The sequence below is a fragment of the Globicephala melas genome, chromosome 8 (genome assembly GCF_963455315.2).
Source record: "Globicephala melas chromosome 8, mGloMel1.2, whole genome shotgun sequence".
Classification (NCBI taxonomy): domain Eukaryota; kingdom Metazoa; phylum Chordata; class Mammalia; order Artiodactyla; family Delphinidae; genus Globicephala; species Globicephala melas.
The window spans coordinates 45,690,809-45,711,101 of NC_083321.1; the positions used below are offsets into that span (position 1 = coordinate 45,690,809).

Sequence of the window (20,293 nt, forward strand, 5' to 3'; positions counted from 1 at the left end):
CGCTCCTGACAATTCTGACTGGATCACCTGCCTTGCCTTCAAGGCTCTTGAAGCAGCCCAGCTTTCTGTTTGATGCCTACCCCAACTCCCACCCACCACTACCAAGCTCTGCTGATTTCCAGGGCCCTGTGTGTCTGTGTGCTTGTAAACCAGTGGTTAGAAACAACAAGAGCACAGAAAAATGGCGAGGATGAAATAAAGACACAAAACATGTTCTGTGCTCCTGGATTACTTCTAACAATTTTTCAGTTGATTATTTTGGATTTCTACGTAGGCAATCATATAATTGATAATTCTGTCCTTCTTCCTGGTATTTATGACTCTTACTTTGTTCTGTTGTCTAATTGCATTAGCTAGCACTTCCAGAACAACATTAAATAAGAGGAGAGGTGTTCAATGGCTGGTTAGCTCAGTTGGTTAGAACATGGTGCTAATTATAGGAGAGGTAGAGAGCATTCCTGTCTTGCTCCTGACTTCAATGGGGATATTAAGAATAATATTGGAGGGCTTCCCTGGTGGCGCAGTGGTTGAGAATCTGCCTGCCAATGCAGGGGACACAGGTTCGAGCCCTGATCTGGGAAGATCCCACATGCCGCGGAGCAACTGGGCCCGTGAGCCACAACTACTGAGCCTGCGCATCTGGAGCCTGTGCTCCGCGGCAGGAGAGGCTGTGACAGTGAGAGGCCCGTGCACCGCGATGAAGAGTGGCTCCCGCTCGCCGCAACTAGAGAAAGCCCTTGCACAGAAACGAAGACCCAACGCAGCCAAATAAATAAATAAATAAATTTTATTAAAAAAACATAATAATAATATTGGAAAAAAGAATAATATTGGTTAATAAGATGCGATTATGTGTATGTGTGCATGTGGACATGATTTATATCTGTTATATTAGGGAAGTATTCTTTTCCTTTTGTCAGAATATTTATGAGGAATGAACATTCAATTCTATCACATTTTAGCATTTCTCTTCATTATTCTGCTTTTTCCTCTTTTTAATTATTTATGTGGTGAATTAGATGATAGATTTTCCTTCTATTATGCCACTCTATTCTTCCTGAAATAAACTGTAGTCATTTTCAGAACATACTGCAAAATTATGTTCATGTATTTCATTTAGTCATTTTGCATCTATATTTATAAATGGAACTGGTCCATAGTTTTTCTGTTGTACAATCTTTATAGGACTTTGGTTTCATGAAACACTGGAATGTTTGCTTCTTTCTCTGTGCTTTAGAGCAGCTTTAATAGTATGAGAATGATTGATTATGTGAAAGTCTGAAAGATGTTGCTCTTAATGTGTCTAGGTTCAGATTTTTTTTTTTGAGGTATTGCTTTTGATAGCTTTTGTCCATGGTTATTTATCTGTTTAGATTTTCTTCTGTCTTTGAGTCCCTGTTGGTAATTTATATTTCCTTGAGTATTATCCATTTCATTCAGATTTTAAATTGTAATAGCATAGGACTGAGCAAAGTTTTCACTTGTATTTCTCATCATTTCCTCTGTACCCATAGTTATAAGCCCTTTCTCATTGTATATTTGTTTCGTCTTTTTTTTTATCATGTTAGCTAGTGGTTTATCAGTTTTACTGTTTGCTTTCCTCCCACCTCAAAGAACTAGATCTTAGATTTATTAATCAGTTGTTTTCTGATACTGAAATAATTCATTTTGCTTTTATCTCTATTAATTCCTTCCTTTTGCTTTCTTTAAATTTTGCTTTGCTGTGACTTTTTTTTCCCCTTCTAATTTCCTGCATTGTCTGCTTTGTTAATGAACTTTTATTTTTTCTTATTCAGCAGTAAAAGTGTTTAAGGTCATGAATTCTCTTGTGAATACAACTTTGGCTGCATTCCATAAGTAATGTTTCATTGACTTTTTTTTTTTTTTTTTTTTTTTTGCGTTACGCGGGCCTCTCACTGTTGTGGCCTCTCCCGCTGCGGAGCACAGGCTCCGGACGCTCAGGCTCAGAGGCCACGGCTCATGGGCCCAGCCGCTCCACGGCACGTGGGATCCTCCCGGACTGGGGCACGAACCCGTGTCCCCTGCATTGGCAGGCGGACTCCCAACCACTGCGCCACCAGGGAAGCCCAATTGACTTATTTTTAAAATAATCTATAATTCAACTTTTTTAAACTTCATGTTGAGGTATATACATACAGAAGAGCAAACATATCAAAATATGTACACTTTGGTGAATATTCACAAATTCAACACTCAGATTAAGATATAGAACATTACAGCTACATAGTTTACAGGGTCCAATGAGAAATGAAAATGCAATGTTCCAGTTTTATTAAGAACTTTAAGATGGTGACAGCAGAGCATTAAACCACCAGTGGGGCCTTTCTAGGTGCAGGGCCCTATGGACATGCCCATGATGCTAGTGCTTCAACTTCCCTCTGGGCTTTCTTCTCACCCCCAGCTCCCCTCCCTACCAATAGTATCCACTGTCCTGACTTCAGATAATGAGAGTAGTTTGGCCCGCACTCTTAGGTCCAGCTTCCTTTGCTGAACATTATATTTATGAGGATCATTCATACTTTTACATGCAGTTGAAGATCATACATTCTCATTGCTGTGTACTTAAAACTAGTCTATAATTTAGTTTTGGTCTGTCACCGATTGAAGAGTTGTTTAGGAAAACTTCAAATTTTTCCTAGTGATTGAGTGCATTAGACTAAGTTCTAACTTCCTAGTCTCAGAGGTGGAGCTAGAAACGGGCTCTTCTTCCTCCGAATGAGCAAGTCCTTAGTCAGAAAACATATAGTATGAATAAGGAACAGTCAGCTTCAGAATAAAAAGCTCCTCCTCGGGCTTCCCTGGTGGTGCAGTGGTTGAGAGTCCGCCTGCCGATGCAGGGGACACGGGTTCGTGCCCTGGTCCGGGAGGATCCCACATGCTGCGGAGCGGCTGGGCCCGTGAGCCATGGCCGCTGAGCCTGCGAGGCCACAACAGTGAGAGGCCCGCGTACCGCAAAAAAAAAAAAAAAAAGAATGGAGACTGAGACGGTGGGTGACTGAGACCTTTTCTAATGTTATCTATCTATGAAGAGCTTTGAAGGGAAAGCAGCCAATCCCCCCGCCCAACCCTGAAGGGTTTCCCATTTCAAATGACTAAATCATGACCCTTTTTAGCAAGACTTCAAAGAACCTGATCAAAGATAACATTTATATTAAATAAAACGGCACATTTTTTCCTTTTTACTGTAAGGCTTGAAATGAAAAACAGCCACGTTTCAGCTCCCTGGCAAACAAAGCATGGTGAACAACAGCAAAGAAGTGATTGTTGCAGGACAACCCTCACACACCCTCCCCCCCTTTTTTTGGACCTTGGTAGACCCCACACTGATTTTCCAACATTAGAGATGGTTTTTCAGGTGCTCAGGTCATTGGGCAATCGAGATCACCAAAGCTCATCTTGAAAATCTCTGCCACAGGTTATCATCTGAGAAGGCAGTTGTGGTGTGGTGAAAAAACACCCTGGACTTGGGAGTCAGAAAGTCTGGATTCTTAAGTCTTTGCCCTGCCTCACCACAGCTGTAAGGCCTGGGTAGACACTTAACCTCTTTGGACCTTCAGCTTCCTATGTACAAACAGGAGTAGTAAATCCCACATAGCTCACAAAATTGTTATGAGTAGATAAAAATGTATGGAAAAGTACTTATTTTGTGCTTGATACACAATATACTCTCAATATATGTGTTGTATTTTATTATGTTCGTGATATTTTCTACACTTCCCCCCACCTCCATACCAATTTAATGAAACAAATATAAAGGTAACATTTAAAAAATTGCTGTATTCAAAATTAATAATAAACTTTAGGGTAAATAAGCTTTAAAACAAAAGTACATAAGCAAAAATAAATAATTTACACCAACCCACTAACCTAATTTTCAGAGTAAAGCCATTTCCAATTACAGCACTATTATCCCGGGCTCCAGCCTGTGGTCAAACTTTGATAGTTTATTATTTTTAAAAAACAGTAACAAGAAACTGAACGCTAAGGAAAATCTTTTAACAAAACCAAAGTACTGGATTTAACTTTTTAATTTTAAATAACCAAACTTTGTAATTTTATATATAATCCAATGTAATGCTAATACAATTAGCACTTCAGCTTGAAGAGCTGTTAGTTAACAGGGATGGAAAACTATAATGAATAGTCTTCAAACCGTAAGATACAAATAAAAATGGACAAGTATACAGTAGAACAAAAACTGCAGACACTCTACTAGCTGAGGGAAATATGTGAAGGCTTTACATCCTTTATTATCCATGATGGCTTTTGGAATTATGATTGTTTGATGTATAGAACCTTTGACATTTTAGATACAGCCTTTCATTTTTCACAGTAAGTTAAAAATCCATCATAAGTCTCCATAAGACTTCACTGGTCTTGCATGTAGACTCTGGGATTTTGCAATCTGATAAAAGAGTAACATAAAAATTTACTGTATTACCCTAACTTCATACTTCCTTGTACACAATGAATCAGTTTGGGAAATCTTTTCCAAGGGTTATATACACAAAAGTGTCAAGAATAAATTGTTCTCCACTCTTGCATAAAAATGTGTACAGTGTTTCAGGAATGAAAAATTTCTAATTTTCCTGGGCCCGGGCTTCATGGATCTCTGCTGCCTGAAGATGATAGGCTCCTCTTCCTTTATTGCTCCATTGTTCTGAGGATTAATCATCCAACCCTGGCGTTTCTCCTTGTTGGATCCTGGATGCTATTCTGATGGCTTCTTCCAGAGATGGCTGTTCTCCAAGCTGAAACAGGAACATACACAAAACCACAGTCAAGATGCCAAAGAAATATAACATACCAGAAGTAAAATTTCTCTCTGTAACTCTGACACCTGGGCTTGTTAACGTACTACTGCTGATCCACAAAACATAAAAACAAATTCCTGCTGGGGATGCAGTTTCTTTATTTAGGATTTTGATAAACCTTCACGCATGCAAGGAACAAAAGATGCTCATCTTTTCCAGTGGAGATAGAGAGCTTCCTGAGCCTTTAGCTTTTATGCCCATAAACTAAATTAAAACCAATAGCTGACATTTTCCTGAGTATGTTCTAACCCTTTTCCAAGTAAATACATTTAAAAAAAAATCTTCCCAAGGAAAGGTAATCTACACCTAGCATTCTAGATTCTCTGCCTGAATGCAGTGACTTCCCAGAGAATATGTTCTTCACAGTCTTCTGACATTTCCCACCATAAAATACAGCTGTGCAGTGATTCTCAGAGGACTAACTTGGGGTCTGTGTTTACAGGAGGTTCATTTTCAAGGAATAACTCTTAAGTGCTTTATAGAATCCTGCCTAATTAGACTTTTATTCTGAGAGTAAAGATAGCTGGCCAGGTACACACAGGTATATATATATACCAGGAGCTTTATTTTTCTTGTTATAAATTCCCCTAGAATATACAAGGATGGTAGAAAACAAAGTTTTAGTCTGAGTCTACTTCAAATGCAGCAATTTCCTTAATGTGGCTAAGTAATACAGATGATTCTGTGCCCTGCCTCTGTGAAGGTTACGCATAAAGCAGAGAGTACAAGGCTGAGAGCTGAGCAGCACTGCTGTCAATGGAGGACAGTTGCCATTGTACCCACCTGAACTGCAATCTGGGTGCCGTTGGATGTTGCCACTAAGGTCAAAGGTCTGGTTTCTGTGGTTACTAAGTGATGGCTATGCTGTTGGTGCCCCATTTCTGATGATGCAGTATGGAATGCTGCCAAGTCCTGAGCCACAATTGCAACCTTAAAAAATACACAGAAAAATTAAAACTATGATTTAAATAGGTTAAAATCCATTTAACACAGGGACTGTCTTCAAATTCAAAAGGCAAACCTCCCTTCTGACCATACACTTGTAGAAGCCTAAAGCTGGAAAAGACCTTACATATTGTCTATTCTGGACTCTTTTTTTTTTTTGGCTGTGCCACGCAGCTTGTGGGATTTTAGTTCCCTGACCGGGGATTGAACTCGGGCCCTTGGCAGTGAGAAGCAGCAGTCCTAACCACTGGACCACAAGGGAATTCCCATGGACTCCTCTTTTTTATTTGAACAAGTTGAGGCTCAGATAGACGGGACGTATCTAAGGTTATAAAGTGAGCCAATGGCAAAACAGGGTAGAGGACACTGAAAAAGTGGATTCGCTATGTCAGGCTCCATTAACCAGGAGAGACATGACTGTGCATAGATTCTATTATCCCTAAGAGGCTGCCTGGGAGATTACACATGTGGACTAATTCACACCTCATATGTCTATTTATTCCCGAGTTTGGATCATTGGTAGATATACTATTTTCTCCTGTTTATCTGTTGCATTTAAAATTAGATTTCCATAAAAAAATTAAAAATTAAAAAAATAAAAAGCAATTAAAAATTTTAAAAATAAAAAATAAGACAAAAGAATTAAAAATAAAGTTAGATTTCCATTGGGAATTCCCTGGCGGTCCAGTGGTTAGGACTCGGTGCTTTCACTGCCAAGGGCCCAGTTTCGATCCCTGGTCAGGGAACTAAGATCCCAGCAAGCTGCATGGTGCTGCCAAAAAAAACAACAAAAAAAAGATTTCCATTAACTAGGAAAACAAAGTACCAGCACCATTACTGACAAAATAGCAACTATCTTTTTTTTGGGGGCGGGGCTCACCATGGCCTGAGGGATCTTAGTTCTGACCAGGGATCGAACCCATGACCCCTGCAGTGGAAGCACAGAGTCCTAACCACTGGACCGCCAGGGAATTTGAAGCAACACATCTTGTTATACTCACTTCCTCTTTTAGATTCCATGGAATCTTTCCATCTCGTTCCTGAAGCATCTAGTCAAAGTGGTTAAAAGTGCTTTTGTGGCTCTTAAACCACAAATATAGATTTTGCTATGTGGATAACAAAGAAAATGGCATCAATTACTTCTGTTATATATTTAAGAATTTTGTCCAGCCAAACTCAGAGAAAGAATAAGTTAAAAACTGAAACTACTATTTTACTTGGCCATTAATCCATTAAAAATGCTAGATTTTAGAGCTAATAGATATTCAGCTTGGATCAATTCCAGTAATGTTCCATAGTGCAGCAACAAATTTCAGTATGGCAGTGGGGGAATAGCTTATATTGGACTAACCCTTCCTGCAGATAACAATCATAAAGTGTGGAAAAAAATATAAAAAAGCAACCATTTGAAGGCAGTGGTGAATGATGAAAAGCAGGCAGGAAATGGAGGGGATTCTTAAAAGAAGAGAACCACACTGGGTCACATCTATGTTTAAATAGCTTTTCCACTGAGGGCACTCACCAGTCTGAGCAGCACAGGGCAACTTAAGCTATCAGAGATAATGGAGTCTATGGCTGCCAGAATGGCTAGGTATTGAGAGGGATATCCTAGAAAGGAGAAAACCAGAGGGAAAGGGGCTCCCAAACCTGTGTATAAACTCCCCTCAATTCTTTAAGACCTCAGAACTGCAAACATGTTGGGGGGGTTCCAATAAATCTGGTAGAAAGCAGCAGCTAGAAGGCTGAAAAGCTGAGAAGAGATTTCAGCGATACCACGGGACAGACAGGATTTAGAACTTCAATCCCACCAAGTTAGAAGGGTTTGGAAAATACCTCAGGCTTTCCATTGAAACCCTAAGAGCCACACTTTAGGAGTAAAGATTGTATCCCAGGACTGAAGATTCACCCTGAGACTAAATGGCAAAACTAAAACAGAACTACTTTAATAAAGTATAAAACCCAGCCTCTACAAGTAACTTAACTACCTGACAAAGCAAAATGAACATTCTTCAGAGAAAGATAACAAAATTAAGAATCTCTATAATGTATCATCCATAATGTTCAGAATACAATAAAAAAATTACAACACATAAGAAGAGGAAAATGTAACCCAGAGTCAAGAGAAAATGAAGTCAGTAGAAACAGACCACGAGATGACCAAAACGTTAGAATTAGTAAACAGGGACTTTAACACAGTTATTATAAATATGTTAAAAGGTTTATGGAATGCATACAAGAGGAAATCTCAGTAAATAAATGAAAACTATAAAAAAAAGTAAATTCTACAATCAAAAATGAGAATATCTAAAATTATCTGAATGGGCCTAATAGAAGATGATGATGTCAAAAGAAAAGGTCAGTGAACTCTAAGATCAATAGGAATTATCCACCTGAAGAACCAAGAAAAAAAGATTAAAAAAAAAAAGAATGGCTCCCCAGCAACTTGTGGGACAATACCAAGTTAATATACATATAATTAGAGACCGAGAAGGAAAAGAGAAACAGAATGAGGCAGAATAAAATCTTTTGATGAAATTATGGCCAGACTTTTCCTAAATCTGGTAAAAAACAAATACCCTACAAAATATTATATAATGTTTTATAATATTATATATATTGTCTTATAATTATATAAAAGAAACCTAGTAGATAAATACAAAGAAAATCACACCATAATCACATTGCTAAAAAAATCTAGAAAATAGCCAGAGAAAAACTGATATATTATATACAGGGGAACAATGATATGAAGATGGCAGATTTCTCATCAGAAACAATGAAGGACAGAGACAATTTAAAGTGCTGAAAGAAAAAAATTAACTGCCAACCAAAAATTCCATATCTAGCAAAAATATCCTTCAAAACAAAAATGTTTCAAAAAGAAGGGTGAAATAATATATTTTCAAATAAACAAAAACAGAATTTGTCACTGTAGATCTGCACTACAAATAATGCTGAAGCATATCCTTCAGGCCAAAGGGATGATTCCATATGGAAACTCAAATGTACAGAAAGGAATAAAAGGCACTGGAAATGATAAATTAGTGGGTAAGTATAAAATATTATGTTTCCTGTCGTCCTATAACTTACTTAAAAGATTAACTGTTTAATGCTAAAATATAATATTGCATTGCCGGGGTTATAACATGTAAATGTAAAATATATTACAGCAGCACAAAGAGTAGGGGCATGAATGAAAATATACTGTTGCAAGGTTCTTAGATTTTATGTAAAGTAGTACAATGTTAAGTCTAAGTAGACTTCAATACCTTAAGGATGCACATTTTAATCCCTGGAGCAACCACAAAAAAGTAACACAGAAGGGTATAATTAGGAAGTTATTTGAGGAATTAAAATGAAATATGTATGCACCTAATAACAGAGATTTAAAATACTGGAAGTAAAAAAACCCCTAACAACTAAAAGGGAAATACAAATCCACAATCATAGTTGGAGGTATTAATTCCTTTTTCTTAGTAACTAGAACAAATACAGAAATGATTAATAAGGTTATAGAATATTTGAACAACACTATCAACCACCTTAACCTAATGTGTAGTATGCTACACCCAACAAGTGCAGAACACACATTCTTTTCAAATACATATGGAATATAATGGGAAATCAATGAAAGACACAGGGAAAACAAGTCTCAAATTTCAAAATAATGAAATCTTACAGAATATGTTCTCTGACCGTAACAGATTTAAATTAAAAATCAAGAACAACAGGTATCTTGGACTTCTCTGGTGGCACAGTGGTTAGGAATCCACCTGCCAAAGCAAGGGACATGGGTTTGAGCCCTGATCTGGGAAGATCCCACGTGCCGCAGTGCAACTAAGCCCGCTAGCCACAACTACTAAGCCTGCGTGCCACAACTACTGAAGCCTGCGTGCCTAGAGCCTGTGCTCCGCAACAAGAAAAGCCACCACAATGAGAAGCCTGCGCTCTCCACAACTAAAGAGCCCGTGTACAGCAATGAAGACCCAATGCAGCCAAAAATAAAATAAATTTATTTAAAAAAAAAAGAAAACACATTTCCTTATTAAAAAAAAAAGAACAGGTATCTAGAGAAGTACCAGATATTAAGAAATTAAGCAACCTACATGCAAATTAAAACCACAATGATATATCATTTCACATCCACTAGAATGGCTAAAATTTTTTAAAGTAACAACACAAAATGTTGATGCTGTGAAACAAACAGAAGTCTTATACATTGCTAGTGGGAGTGTATGATGGTCAAACCACTTTGGAGGACTGTTTGGCACTTTCACATGAAGTTAAATATACCTCTACTCCATGGCCCAGCAATTCCACTAACAGGTATTTAGCTAAGAGAATGAGACCATATGTGTACAAATATACTTGTACTAGAATTTTCACCGCCACCTTATTCACAATAATCAAAGATTGGAAGCATCCCAAATGTTCATCAAGGGGAGAATCTATCAACAAATTGTGATATATTCCTACCACAGAATACTGCTCAGCAATAAAAAACAATGAACTGATGTTATAAACAAGAACATGGATAAATCTCCAAAATATTATGTTAAAAGAAAAAACCCCAAAACAGAAGAGTTCATACTCTGGCTCCACTATGCAAAGTTTAAGAACAAACAAAATAATACAATCAGAATAACTAGGTGGAGACTGACTGGAAGGGGTCTCAAGAGAACTTTCTGGGGTGATAGAAATGTTCTAGATCCTGTTTGGGATGGGATGGGTGTGTATGTTTAATAACTCACTGAACTGTAAATTTAAGATCTGTGCAGGGAATTCCCTGCACAGTCCAGTGGTTAGGACTCTGTGCTTCCACTGTCAGGCGCCCGGATTTAATCCTTGGTTGGGGAACTAAGATCGCACGAACAGCGTGCTGTGGCCAAAAAAACCCAACAAACAAACAAACAAACAAAAAACCTGTGCATTTCACTGTATATAAATTTTACCTCAATGAAGAAAAAACAGATTTCAGGCTAATATGAAAAACATGTTCAACCTCACCAAACAAATGAAAGTAAAAATATAATTTATCCTTGGCTTGTGAATTATGCAAATATATAAAAAAAATCCTAATGCTAATCCTAATGAGAATACAGTGAAAACAAGAACACTTTTAGATCCATGGCATGATTGCTAAAACTTTCCAGAAAATAATTTGGCAATATGTAGCAAGAAACTTAAAATAGTTCATACCATTAATAATTAATAGTTCATACCATTAATCTAATAATTCCATGTCTAGAATTTGTTTCCTATGAAAATAATCAAGGGGCTTGCAGAACAATTTATGAATGTGGAATGAGTTAATGTTATGTATATCCATTTTATGGATTATTTTGTAAATATTAAAAATCCTTTTAAAAGAATGTTTAGGGACTTCCCTGATGTCACAGTGGTTAAGACTCCAAGTTCCCAATGCAGGCGGCCCGGGTTCAACCCTTGGTCAGGGAACTAGATCCCACATGCATGCCACAACTAAGAAGCCTGTGAGCCACAACTAAGAAGCCTGTGAGCCGCAACTAAGGAAAAGGTGAGCTTGCAACTAAGGAGCCCACCTGCCGCAACTAAGACCCAGCACAACCAAATAAATAAATAAATAAATAAAATATTAAAAAAAGAACACTTAATTGATATGAGAAAGTACTCAGGATGTAGTGTTAAGTGGATGACAAGCATACAAAATTGTATTATAATCCTAACTTTGTTCACATATGCATACACACAGAAAAAAAGATGAAGTAAATAGTCTTAAATGTTGAGACTGGTTATTTTAACACCAAGGTAAATAGCTGACTTTTAGTTTGAGTCTCTAGTTTCAAATTCTCTTGGGTAGATACCTTTAAGTGGAATTACTGGATCATATGTAATTCTATGTTCAACTTTTTAAGGAACTGCCACACTGTTTTCCACAGCAGCTGCACCATTTCACATTCCCATGAGCAATGCACAAGAGTTCCAATTTCTCCACATCATCCCCAAAACTTGTTATTTTCTGTTTTCTGGATAACGGTCATCCTAATGTAGGTGAAGTGGGATCTCATTGTGGTTTTTATTTGTATTTCCCTAATGATAATGATGTTGAATATCTTTTCATGTGCTAATTGACCATCTGTAAATCTTCTTGGAGAAATGTCTATTCAAGTTCTTCACTCATTTTTTTAAAAAATTTATTTATTTTTGGCCGTGTTGGGTCTTTGTTGCTGCGCGTGGGCTTTTTCTAGTTGCAGCGAGCAGGGGCTACTCTTCGTTGCAGTGTGTGGGCTTCTCATTGCGGTGGCTTCTCTTGTTGAGCACAGGCTGTAGGCGTGCGGGCTTCAGTAGTTGTGGCACACGGGCTCAGTAGTTGTGGCTCGCGGGCTCTAGAGCACAGGCTCAGTAGTTGTGGTGCATGGGCTTAGTTGCTCCACGGCATGTGGGATCTTCCTGGCCCAGGGCTCGAACCTGTGTTCCCTGCATTGGCAGGCGGATTCTTAACCACTGTGCCACCAGGGAAGTCCCCTTCACTCATTTTTAAATTCGTTTGCTTGCTTTTTTCTTGTTGAGTTATAGGAATTCTTTATATAGTCTAGATATTTTCCCCCTCATAATATTATTATTTTATTTTATTATTTTAAAATATATTCTAGGGACTTCCATGGCAGTCCAGTGGTTAAGACTTCGCCTTCCAATGCAGAGGGTGAGGGTTCGATCCCTGGTCGGGGAGCTAAGAGCCCACAGTCCTCTCAGCCAAAAAACCAAAACAGAAGCAATATTGTAACAAGTTCAATAAAGACTTTAAAAATGGTCTACATCAAAAAAAAAAAATGGTCTACATCAAAAAAATCCTAAAAAAATAAAAAAATATATATATATATATTCTAGATATTAATCCCTTACTAGATGTATGATTTGCAAATATTTTCCCTCATTCTGTAGATTGTCTTTTCACTTTCTTGGTAGTGGCTTTTGATGCACAAGTGTTTTTAATTTTTTTTTTTTAGCCGTTCCCCGTGGCTTGTGGGATTCCAGTTCCCCAACCATGGATTGAACCAGGGCAACGGCAGTGAAAGCCTGGAATCCTAACCACTAGGCCACCAGGGAACTTCCAAGTGTTTTTAATTTTGAAGAAGTTCAATTAATTTTTTTCTTTCATCACTTATCATTTTGGTGTCATATGTAAGAAATAATCTCCTAATCCAATTTATCTATTTTTTCTTTCATTGCCTGTGCATTTGGTATCATACATAAGAAATAAGATCATGAAGATTTTCACCTATGTTTTATTCTAAGAGTTTCATAGTTTTAGCTCTTAAGTTTAGGTCTTTAATCCATCTTGAGCTAATTTTTATATATGGTATAAGATAAGGGTCCAACTTTATTTTTTCTCATGTGGATATACAGGTTTCCCAGCACCATTTGTTGAAAAGACAAATGAAAAGCCCTTTCCCACTGAAAGATCAAATTCTGACTGTCAAAATTTAGTTGACTATATATGTGAGGGTTTATTTCCAGATTCTCTATTTTATTCCATTGGGAATATGTATTACTTTTGTAATCTGAAATTAACTAACTAAAATAGATGGAAAGCACTGACTCTTTAGTCTATACCTGCTAACTAGGCTTCCAAAGGCACCTGGAAAAATGAGTCTCAGAAATGCAATTACCTTAACGACCAAAAAAAAAAAAAAAAAAAGACTTAGGGAAGGACTGACTACTTTCTTCCCATGCATGTAAAGAAATGGTTACAACCAATTTAAGTGTTACAGATAATTCATAGGTGGGGTCCAAACACCCCAGTGGATAGCCAACTTTTGCCCGATGGCCTACATGTAGTTAACAGCAGAAGGAACAGTAGCAGCAGCAGGTCCTCAAGTGAAACCCCATCCCTGTTGTGATATCCCTAGTTGCTGGAAGCTGCCTGGCTTCATTCTAGCCCTCAAAGCCTTCTCTCTTGAGAACTTTTCTAGCTCACAGGCTACAGATAAGCTACATAAGAATGTGTGCTTTAGGGTCACTATCTTTCCAGACCTGCAACTGTACAAGGTGTATTTACCCAAGCTGGGCTATAAACCCATCCAGGAATCCCAGAGCCACGGAAATGACTGCAAACTGATTAGGTGGGACCATTCCATAAGACAGCCTGAAAGCTTGTGGCTGCGTTTTTTGTTTGTTTTGGCATAAGGTAAAATTAGAAACAATAAAAATGCATGGATCTTAGGTGTTCTGTTGAGTTTTGACAGATACAACTGTGAAACCACCACTTAAAACAAGATGTAGAATAGTTCCTTCATATTTCATTCCATCAATTTCCTCCCCAGCCAAGCAGCACTTTCTGATTTCTGTCACCATGGATCGTCTTGTCTGTTCTTGGATTTCGTGTAAGTGGAATCATATGGTATATATTCTAGAAGGAATTGCTGAGTCATAGAGTAGAGGTATGTTCGACTTCATAAGAAACTGCCAAACAGTTCTTCAAAATGGTTGTAACACTCTATACTCTCACTAGTGTGTTGAATGTCCTAGTTGCTTCATTTCTTTGCCAACATTTGGTTTTGTTTGTCTTTTTTATTTTAGCCATTTCCCTGTGTCTGAAATGGTGTCTCTTTGTGATTTTAACTTGCATTTCTTTGATGATTAAAGATGTTGAGCACTTTTTTGTGTTATTGCCTTTCATGTACCTTTTTTTTGTGAGGGGTCTGTTCAAATAAGCAATCAGATGATTTGATCTTTTTTTTTTTTTTTTTTTTTTTTGCGGTGTGCGGGCCTCTCACTGTTGTGGCCTCTCCTGTTGCGGAGCACAGGCTCCGGACGTGCAGGCTCAGCGGCCATGGCTCACGGGCCCAGCCGCTCCGCGGCATGTGGGATCTTCCCAGACTGGGGCACGAACCCATGTCCCCTGCATCGGCAGGTGGACTCTCAACCACTGCGCCACCAGGGAAGCCCCTGATTTGCTCATTTTTAACGGGTTGTTCACCTTTTTATTATTGATTTATAGAAGTTTGTCATATATTTTCAATACAAGTCCACTGTCAGATATAGTGTGAATATTTTTTTCCCAGTTTGGGGCTTATCTAATCTTTTACTACATTGTCTTTGGTGAGCAGAACTAATTTTGAAGAAGTCCAATTTATCAGAAAAGAAAAAAATTTATTATTAGTGCATTTTGTATCCTGTCTAAGAAATTTTTACCTTAAGGTTGCAAAAACATTCACTTTTCTTCTAGAAGCTTTATGATTCTGAGTTTTCTATTTCAAGGTGTAGAAAACCTTCAATTTTGTTCCTTTTTTCAGGACTGTTTTGGCTATTTTAGGTCCTTTGTATTTTCATGTAAATTTTAGAATCGGATTATCTGTATCTTCAAAAATTCCTGCTGGAATTTTTATTGTGATGGTATTGAATCTATAACCGAATTTAGGAAGAATGACAGCTACTAACTTACAGACTTTTTCACTGAACAGGGTAAGGCAGCTGCAGTGAAACCCCGCACTGCCTTCAGCATAGCACAAGAAGGGTTTTTAAATGTTATTAACCAATATCATTTATTTTAAAAGAAATGAAAAATTAAACTACAAAGAGATACATTAGATTGGCAAAAATCCAAAGGTTTTACCACTATATTGACTGTCAGAAGGGGAGGAGGCACTCTCAAAGGCTGCAGCTAGGAATGTAGATGGGTATAACCCTAGAAAGGAAGTCTGGGAATATCTATCACAATTACCAATGCATATGTTTTTTCACCCAGCAATTCCACTCTAGGGATTTATCTAGTAGCAGATGTACTCACACACATGCAAAATCACATGTGCACAAGGTTATGTGTTGTTTGAAACAGCAAAAGACTTTAAATATATTATGGCATGTCCAATACAGTGGAATATGATATAGCTTAAAAAAAGAATGAGGAGGGAATTCCCTGGTAGTCCAGTGGTTAGGACTCGGTGCTTTCTCTGCCGGGGCCCGGGTTCAATCCCTGGTTGGAGAACTACGATAACTAAGATCCCTCAAGCCATGCTGCATGGCAGGAAAAAAAAAAAAAAAAAGAGGAAACTCTCTATAAAATGAAATAGAAAGATTTCCTAGATGTATTATTAAGATTAAAAAAAAAAAGGTGAAGACGAGTATAGAATTTAGTATCATACAAAGGGAAGGAGGGGAAGATGACTTTATTTGTATTTGTTTGTATATGCTTAATGAGTTGTTGGGAAAATTACACAAGAAACTGATAAAAGTGGATTATCTCTATGGGGGCAGGGGTGGAAAGAAGACTTTTCACTGCCTATCTGTATATACTTTTTGACTTTTGAATTATGTGAATATATTACATATTCAAAAAATTAAATTTTGCAAATGAATTTTTTTTCTAAGTATCTGATGATGATAATGATGATAGGAAGAGCAACCATTAATGAACACTTAATATATACTTGGGCTGACTACTTTATATGCATTATCTTGCTTAATCCTTCTATTAACCTCATGGGGTAGATGCAATAATCACTCCTATTTTACAGATGAGGAAAAACTGAGACTCAGAGGGTTATGTAGCTAAGAAGTTGTAAAACTGGGATTCAATCTGAGGTTTGTGTGCTTAACCACTATATCACACTGTACATCTATGTAACGGTTTTGATATTGACATATGTATTGACTGATATAAAAGAAAAAAGCAATTACCTGCTGCCCTTCTGTACCCTCAGCGGTAACCATAGCAACAGAGTGTGTTCCTGCTGAGGAGATGACTGCATCATGAGCAGGTACTGTGATGGGCGTTCCGTCCTGTGTTACCATTGTGATGGTATTGCCAATGGCCTGCATGTCAGCTTGAGATATGTTCACCTGCAATACAATGCATTTTACAATCAGGCAATGTTTCTTGTTTTATCTGGCAGTCTTTATTAAGGGCTAGGCCTAATCCTTGTATAAGTCTACTCTGGGAGCAGATAAGCATTTTACAATGGAAAGAGGTCATCAGAAAAACTGCATATTGCTTTTTTTTTTAAATATCTTTATTGGAAAAACTGAATATTCCTTAAATGCATTTACTCCTCTCCATCTCTACTGCCAATTTAGACCCCTATTTTTCTCCCATCTAATTTTCTACAATACAATGTCTTTCCAAATATCTAGTCTAACCCGTCCCTAATCATCCTCTACCTTGTCACCTTTCTAAAAAACAAACAAATTTCATTATGCTCCCTGCTCAAATCCCCAGTGACTCCCCATCACTACAGTTCAGACTTCTTACATGGCACTCATGACCTTTCATCATCTGGCCTTAAACAGCTTCTCCAGACTCATCTTTCACTACTTCCAAACCAGCACACAAATCTGGCACTCCAGCCACAACAGATCATTTGCATCCCCGGGACTGTCATATTCTGTTATATTTTTGTGACTTTGCCCTTTCCTTCACTCTCTGCCTGGCTAACTCATAAAAATTCTTCAAGATCTAGCTGAATGGCCATTCTCTACAAGGGCCTCCAAGATTCCTTCAGGAAGCATCATTTACCCCTTCCTCCAGGTTGCCACAACACTTTACATACCTGTCGATTATATACCCATCACTATGAGAAATTATTTTTCATTTTAGGAACGTCCCTCTCCTACTAGACTACGATACCCCCCCTTCCAGTACCCCCCACACTAACTTTACCAAAATATCTGTCATTGGGTTTAATAAATGTTTGTTTTTTAATTGACCGAAGGAATGGAATAGAAATCCCTAAAGGAAATGGGAAGGTTATATCTAGAGAAAAGACAACATTGGGATGGGGAAAATAGCTGCTTTAAAACATATGAAGAGGGATTAGACACATTCTATATGGTCAGAGAAAAGCCATGAGTGGATGACACAGTGGTAAGTTTCAGTCTGATAAACCCTCAAATTATCCAGCAATGGAACAGACCGTCTCTTCAGAGAGAAACTGCCTCATCTATATGGGGGCTGCTGTAGAGGGAATTTCTCCAGTATAGGAAGGGAAGGAAGTTAGATCAAATGACCTCCACAGAGCCTATCTGTGATGACCTAATTTTTAAAAAAGGCTTAGGGTTGATGCTGAATTAAAATTGTGTTAGTAAATATGTTAAATCTTATATGCCAATCAGTGGACAAAGAGTGTTGTGTAGAATTAGTGATGTCAAAAGTAAGGGGAAGAGGAATGAATGGGATGGTACAAGTGCTTTTTATTTTCCTATCCTGAATACGTTCTGCCTTCTAGCTAACATCAGCACATTAACAGTTATCAACACAGAGGGCAAATTAATCATGGGAGGTAAAGGTCCGAGAGAGACAGGTAAGAAGAGAGTTCTCCATGGAAGAGGTAGATATAGAAGGATAAAGAACCCCATATGTCTATTTCCACCAGTTATTAAGACAACCTTAGCTAGAGCTTAAAAATGAAATCAAGTCTGAATTATTTTAGGCTAGTGGCATCTAGAAAACAATGAAAAGTTTGACTATTGAACAACAGCCATTATATTGCTTTTCCTGGGGAAATCAAGATACCTCTTCTATTAATTCTGTGAAGCTAGTTAAGTGAACTCCCATGATTCCAGGTAGGGAGAGAGTCACACTCTGGAAATTTTACAGATGTGCCCATCACTGACTTGCCAGGATCTTTTAATGATGTCCTCGTCACCTCAGCCAAACCTCTGCTGACTTCTCAATCCTATCCCTTCTCTGAATTGGGTTTCATATGGATCTATTACTTTTCAAGCCCTCAATTTCACTGTGGTTCTGACCTTCACCACCTCACATTTGAACAATACCCATAACACCATTTGAATTCTACAGAGTCACAAACCTTCTCTCTTTACTAATCTCCCTGCAGGTAGTCACTTTCAACAGGCTACTAGAAAGCCTCCAGGAGATCCAGCACTGCCTACAAGCTAAACTCCAAACTCTGTGCCCCAATTCAAGGCTTTCCTCAACTGGGACCCAACCTGCCTTTCAAGCCCAGGCTCAGAGAAATATTATTTAACTTGTTTGACTTTTGGTGGGTACTTACATGCTGAGTCCCGTCCTGGGATATGAGTGTAACCTGTTGACTCAACCCAGACTGGGTTACTGTGGCTACTTGTGTAGACACAACATCGTCCCCTTCTACACCTGTAACATACGTGATCTGGGACCCTTTAAGAACATCTTCACTTTGACCTGTTTAAAACAAATGAATTATTCATTTGATCAAACAACCAAGCTGTTTAGAAAACAGAGGAGATTTTAAATATTACAGAGAAAACTGACAAAAGTTAAATGGCATGTGTATTAAATTCTAAATCATGTTTTTTTTTCTTTGGCCATGTGGCATGTGGGATCTTAGTTCCCTGACTAGGGATTGAACCCGAGGCCCTTGCATTGGAAGTGCAGTCTAAACCACTGGACCACCAGGGAAGTCCCTAAATTCTAAACCATGAAAATGGCTTCCAGCACCTCCTGCCAATCTCTCCACCTCCTCTTTTGCAAAGCCAAACCAAATCAAAGCAGACCAAACCAAACTTTTCCACATAAAGTGTAACTGTTCTAATTTTTTTTTTTTTAACTGTTCTAATTTTGAGAGACCTTGCTTATTCTCTTATTTGGAGTAATTATGTGATACCATGCATGTGTGCTGGGGCAGGGAGTGGGGGAACTGTACAGGGAGACTAACTGGCAAATAACCCTTCCAACATGGCAAGTATGCACTAAGTCCTTGCAGTCACTTAAGAAGCTGCTAAAAATGATAAGACAACCTTCATAAACATTAACCACAAAACCAGAATGGTATGTGAACACAACGTACTAACACGAAGTTACTTACTCTTTTAACACAAGTGACTGATTATAAGTCATGAGTACACAGTGACATCATTGTGTAAAGACAACGTAATGGCATATTATCTGGGTTAAGGTTAACCATTTAGTAAGTAACAGAACAGGAGCCCCCCTCCACTTCTTTATTTCACAAAGAACCAGCAAGTAAACAGCAATTTCAATAGTCAATTATTGCCATACTTGGCAACCAGGAAGATTATTGATCCCTCTCTTCTATTGCTTTCCACCTCTCATGATGCCAGAAAAAGGGTAAATATTTTTTTTTCCTTCAAAGGAGGACTTTATATGCTAATTTATGAGTACTTCTCAAAGTTATGGTTGATGCCTACACTCATACAGCTATAGTCATCATGGTGTAATCTCTATGACACTCATTACTTCATTTCTTTTTGTTCTGTTCCATGGCTATTTATTATATTTATTATTATACCATTATTCCAATGGGTTCAAAACCTAGGGGACCATATGGGAGAAAAGGAACATAAACCCATCCTTATTCTTGGAAAAACAATCTTACTTTAATTTTTTTAACAAAATGTATATTATTATAGATTATCTTCTAGAACACAAGAAATTTTGACAATCTGAAATATCAACATTTAAGGAAGAGATTGAGGAAGCTTAAAAGAGGAACAGTCTTAAACCTAAGTTTGACATCATGAAAGTCTGCTTTCTAATTGTAACATTTAGCAGCTGTTGTGATATCTAACAATGC

The 20,293-nt window shown here is 37.8% G+C and overlaps 1 protein-coding gene across 13 annotated transcripts in view; it reads right to left on the reverse strand.

Moving 5' to 3' along the window:
* Window positions 1-3,408: 3,408 nt before the first annotated feature.
* Window positions 3,409-20,293, reverse strand: part of ZNF143 (zinc finger protein 143) — a 55,225-nt gene continuing 38,340 nt past the window's right edge. For 9 of the 13 annotated variants that reach the window (XM_060303520.2, XM_060303516.2, XM_060303521.2 and 6 more), the window contains 4 exons: window positions 18,773-18,921; window positions 16,440-16,601; window positions 5,619-5,765; window positions 3,409-4,772 (listed from right to left, as the gene is read on the reverse strand). In XM_060303520.2, coding sequence (XP_060159503.1) covers window positions 4,689-4,772; window positions 5,619-5,765; window positions 16,440-16,601; window positions 18,773-18,921 — 542 coding nt within the window. In that variant the 3' untranslated portion in view covers window positions 3,409-4,688. The remainder of the gene's footprint in view (window positions 4,773-5,618; window positions 5,766-16,439; window positions 16,602-18,772; window positions 18,922-20,293) is intronic. The other 4 variants (XM_030831346.3, XM_030831345.3, XM_030831344.3 and 1 more) reach the window with 1 other exon arrangement.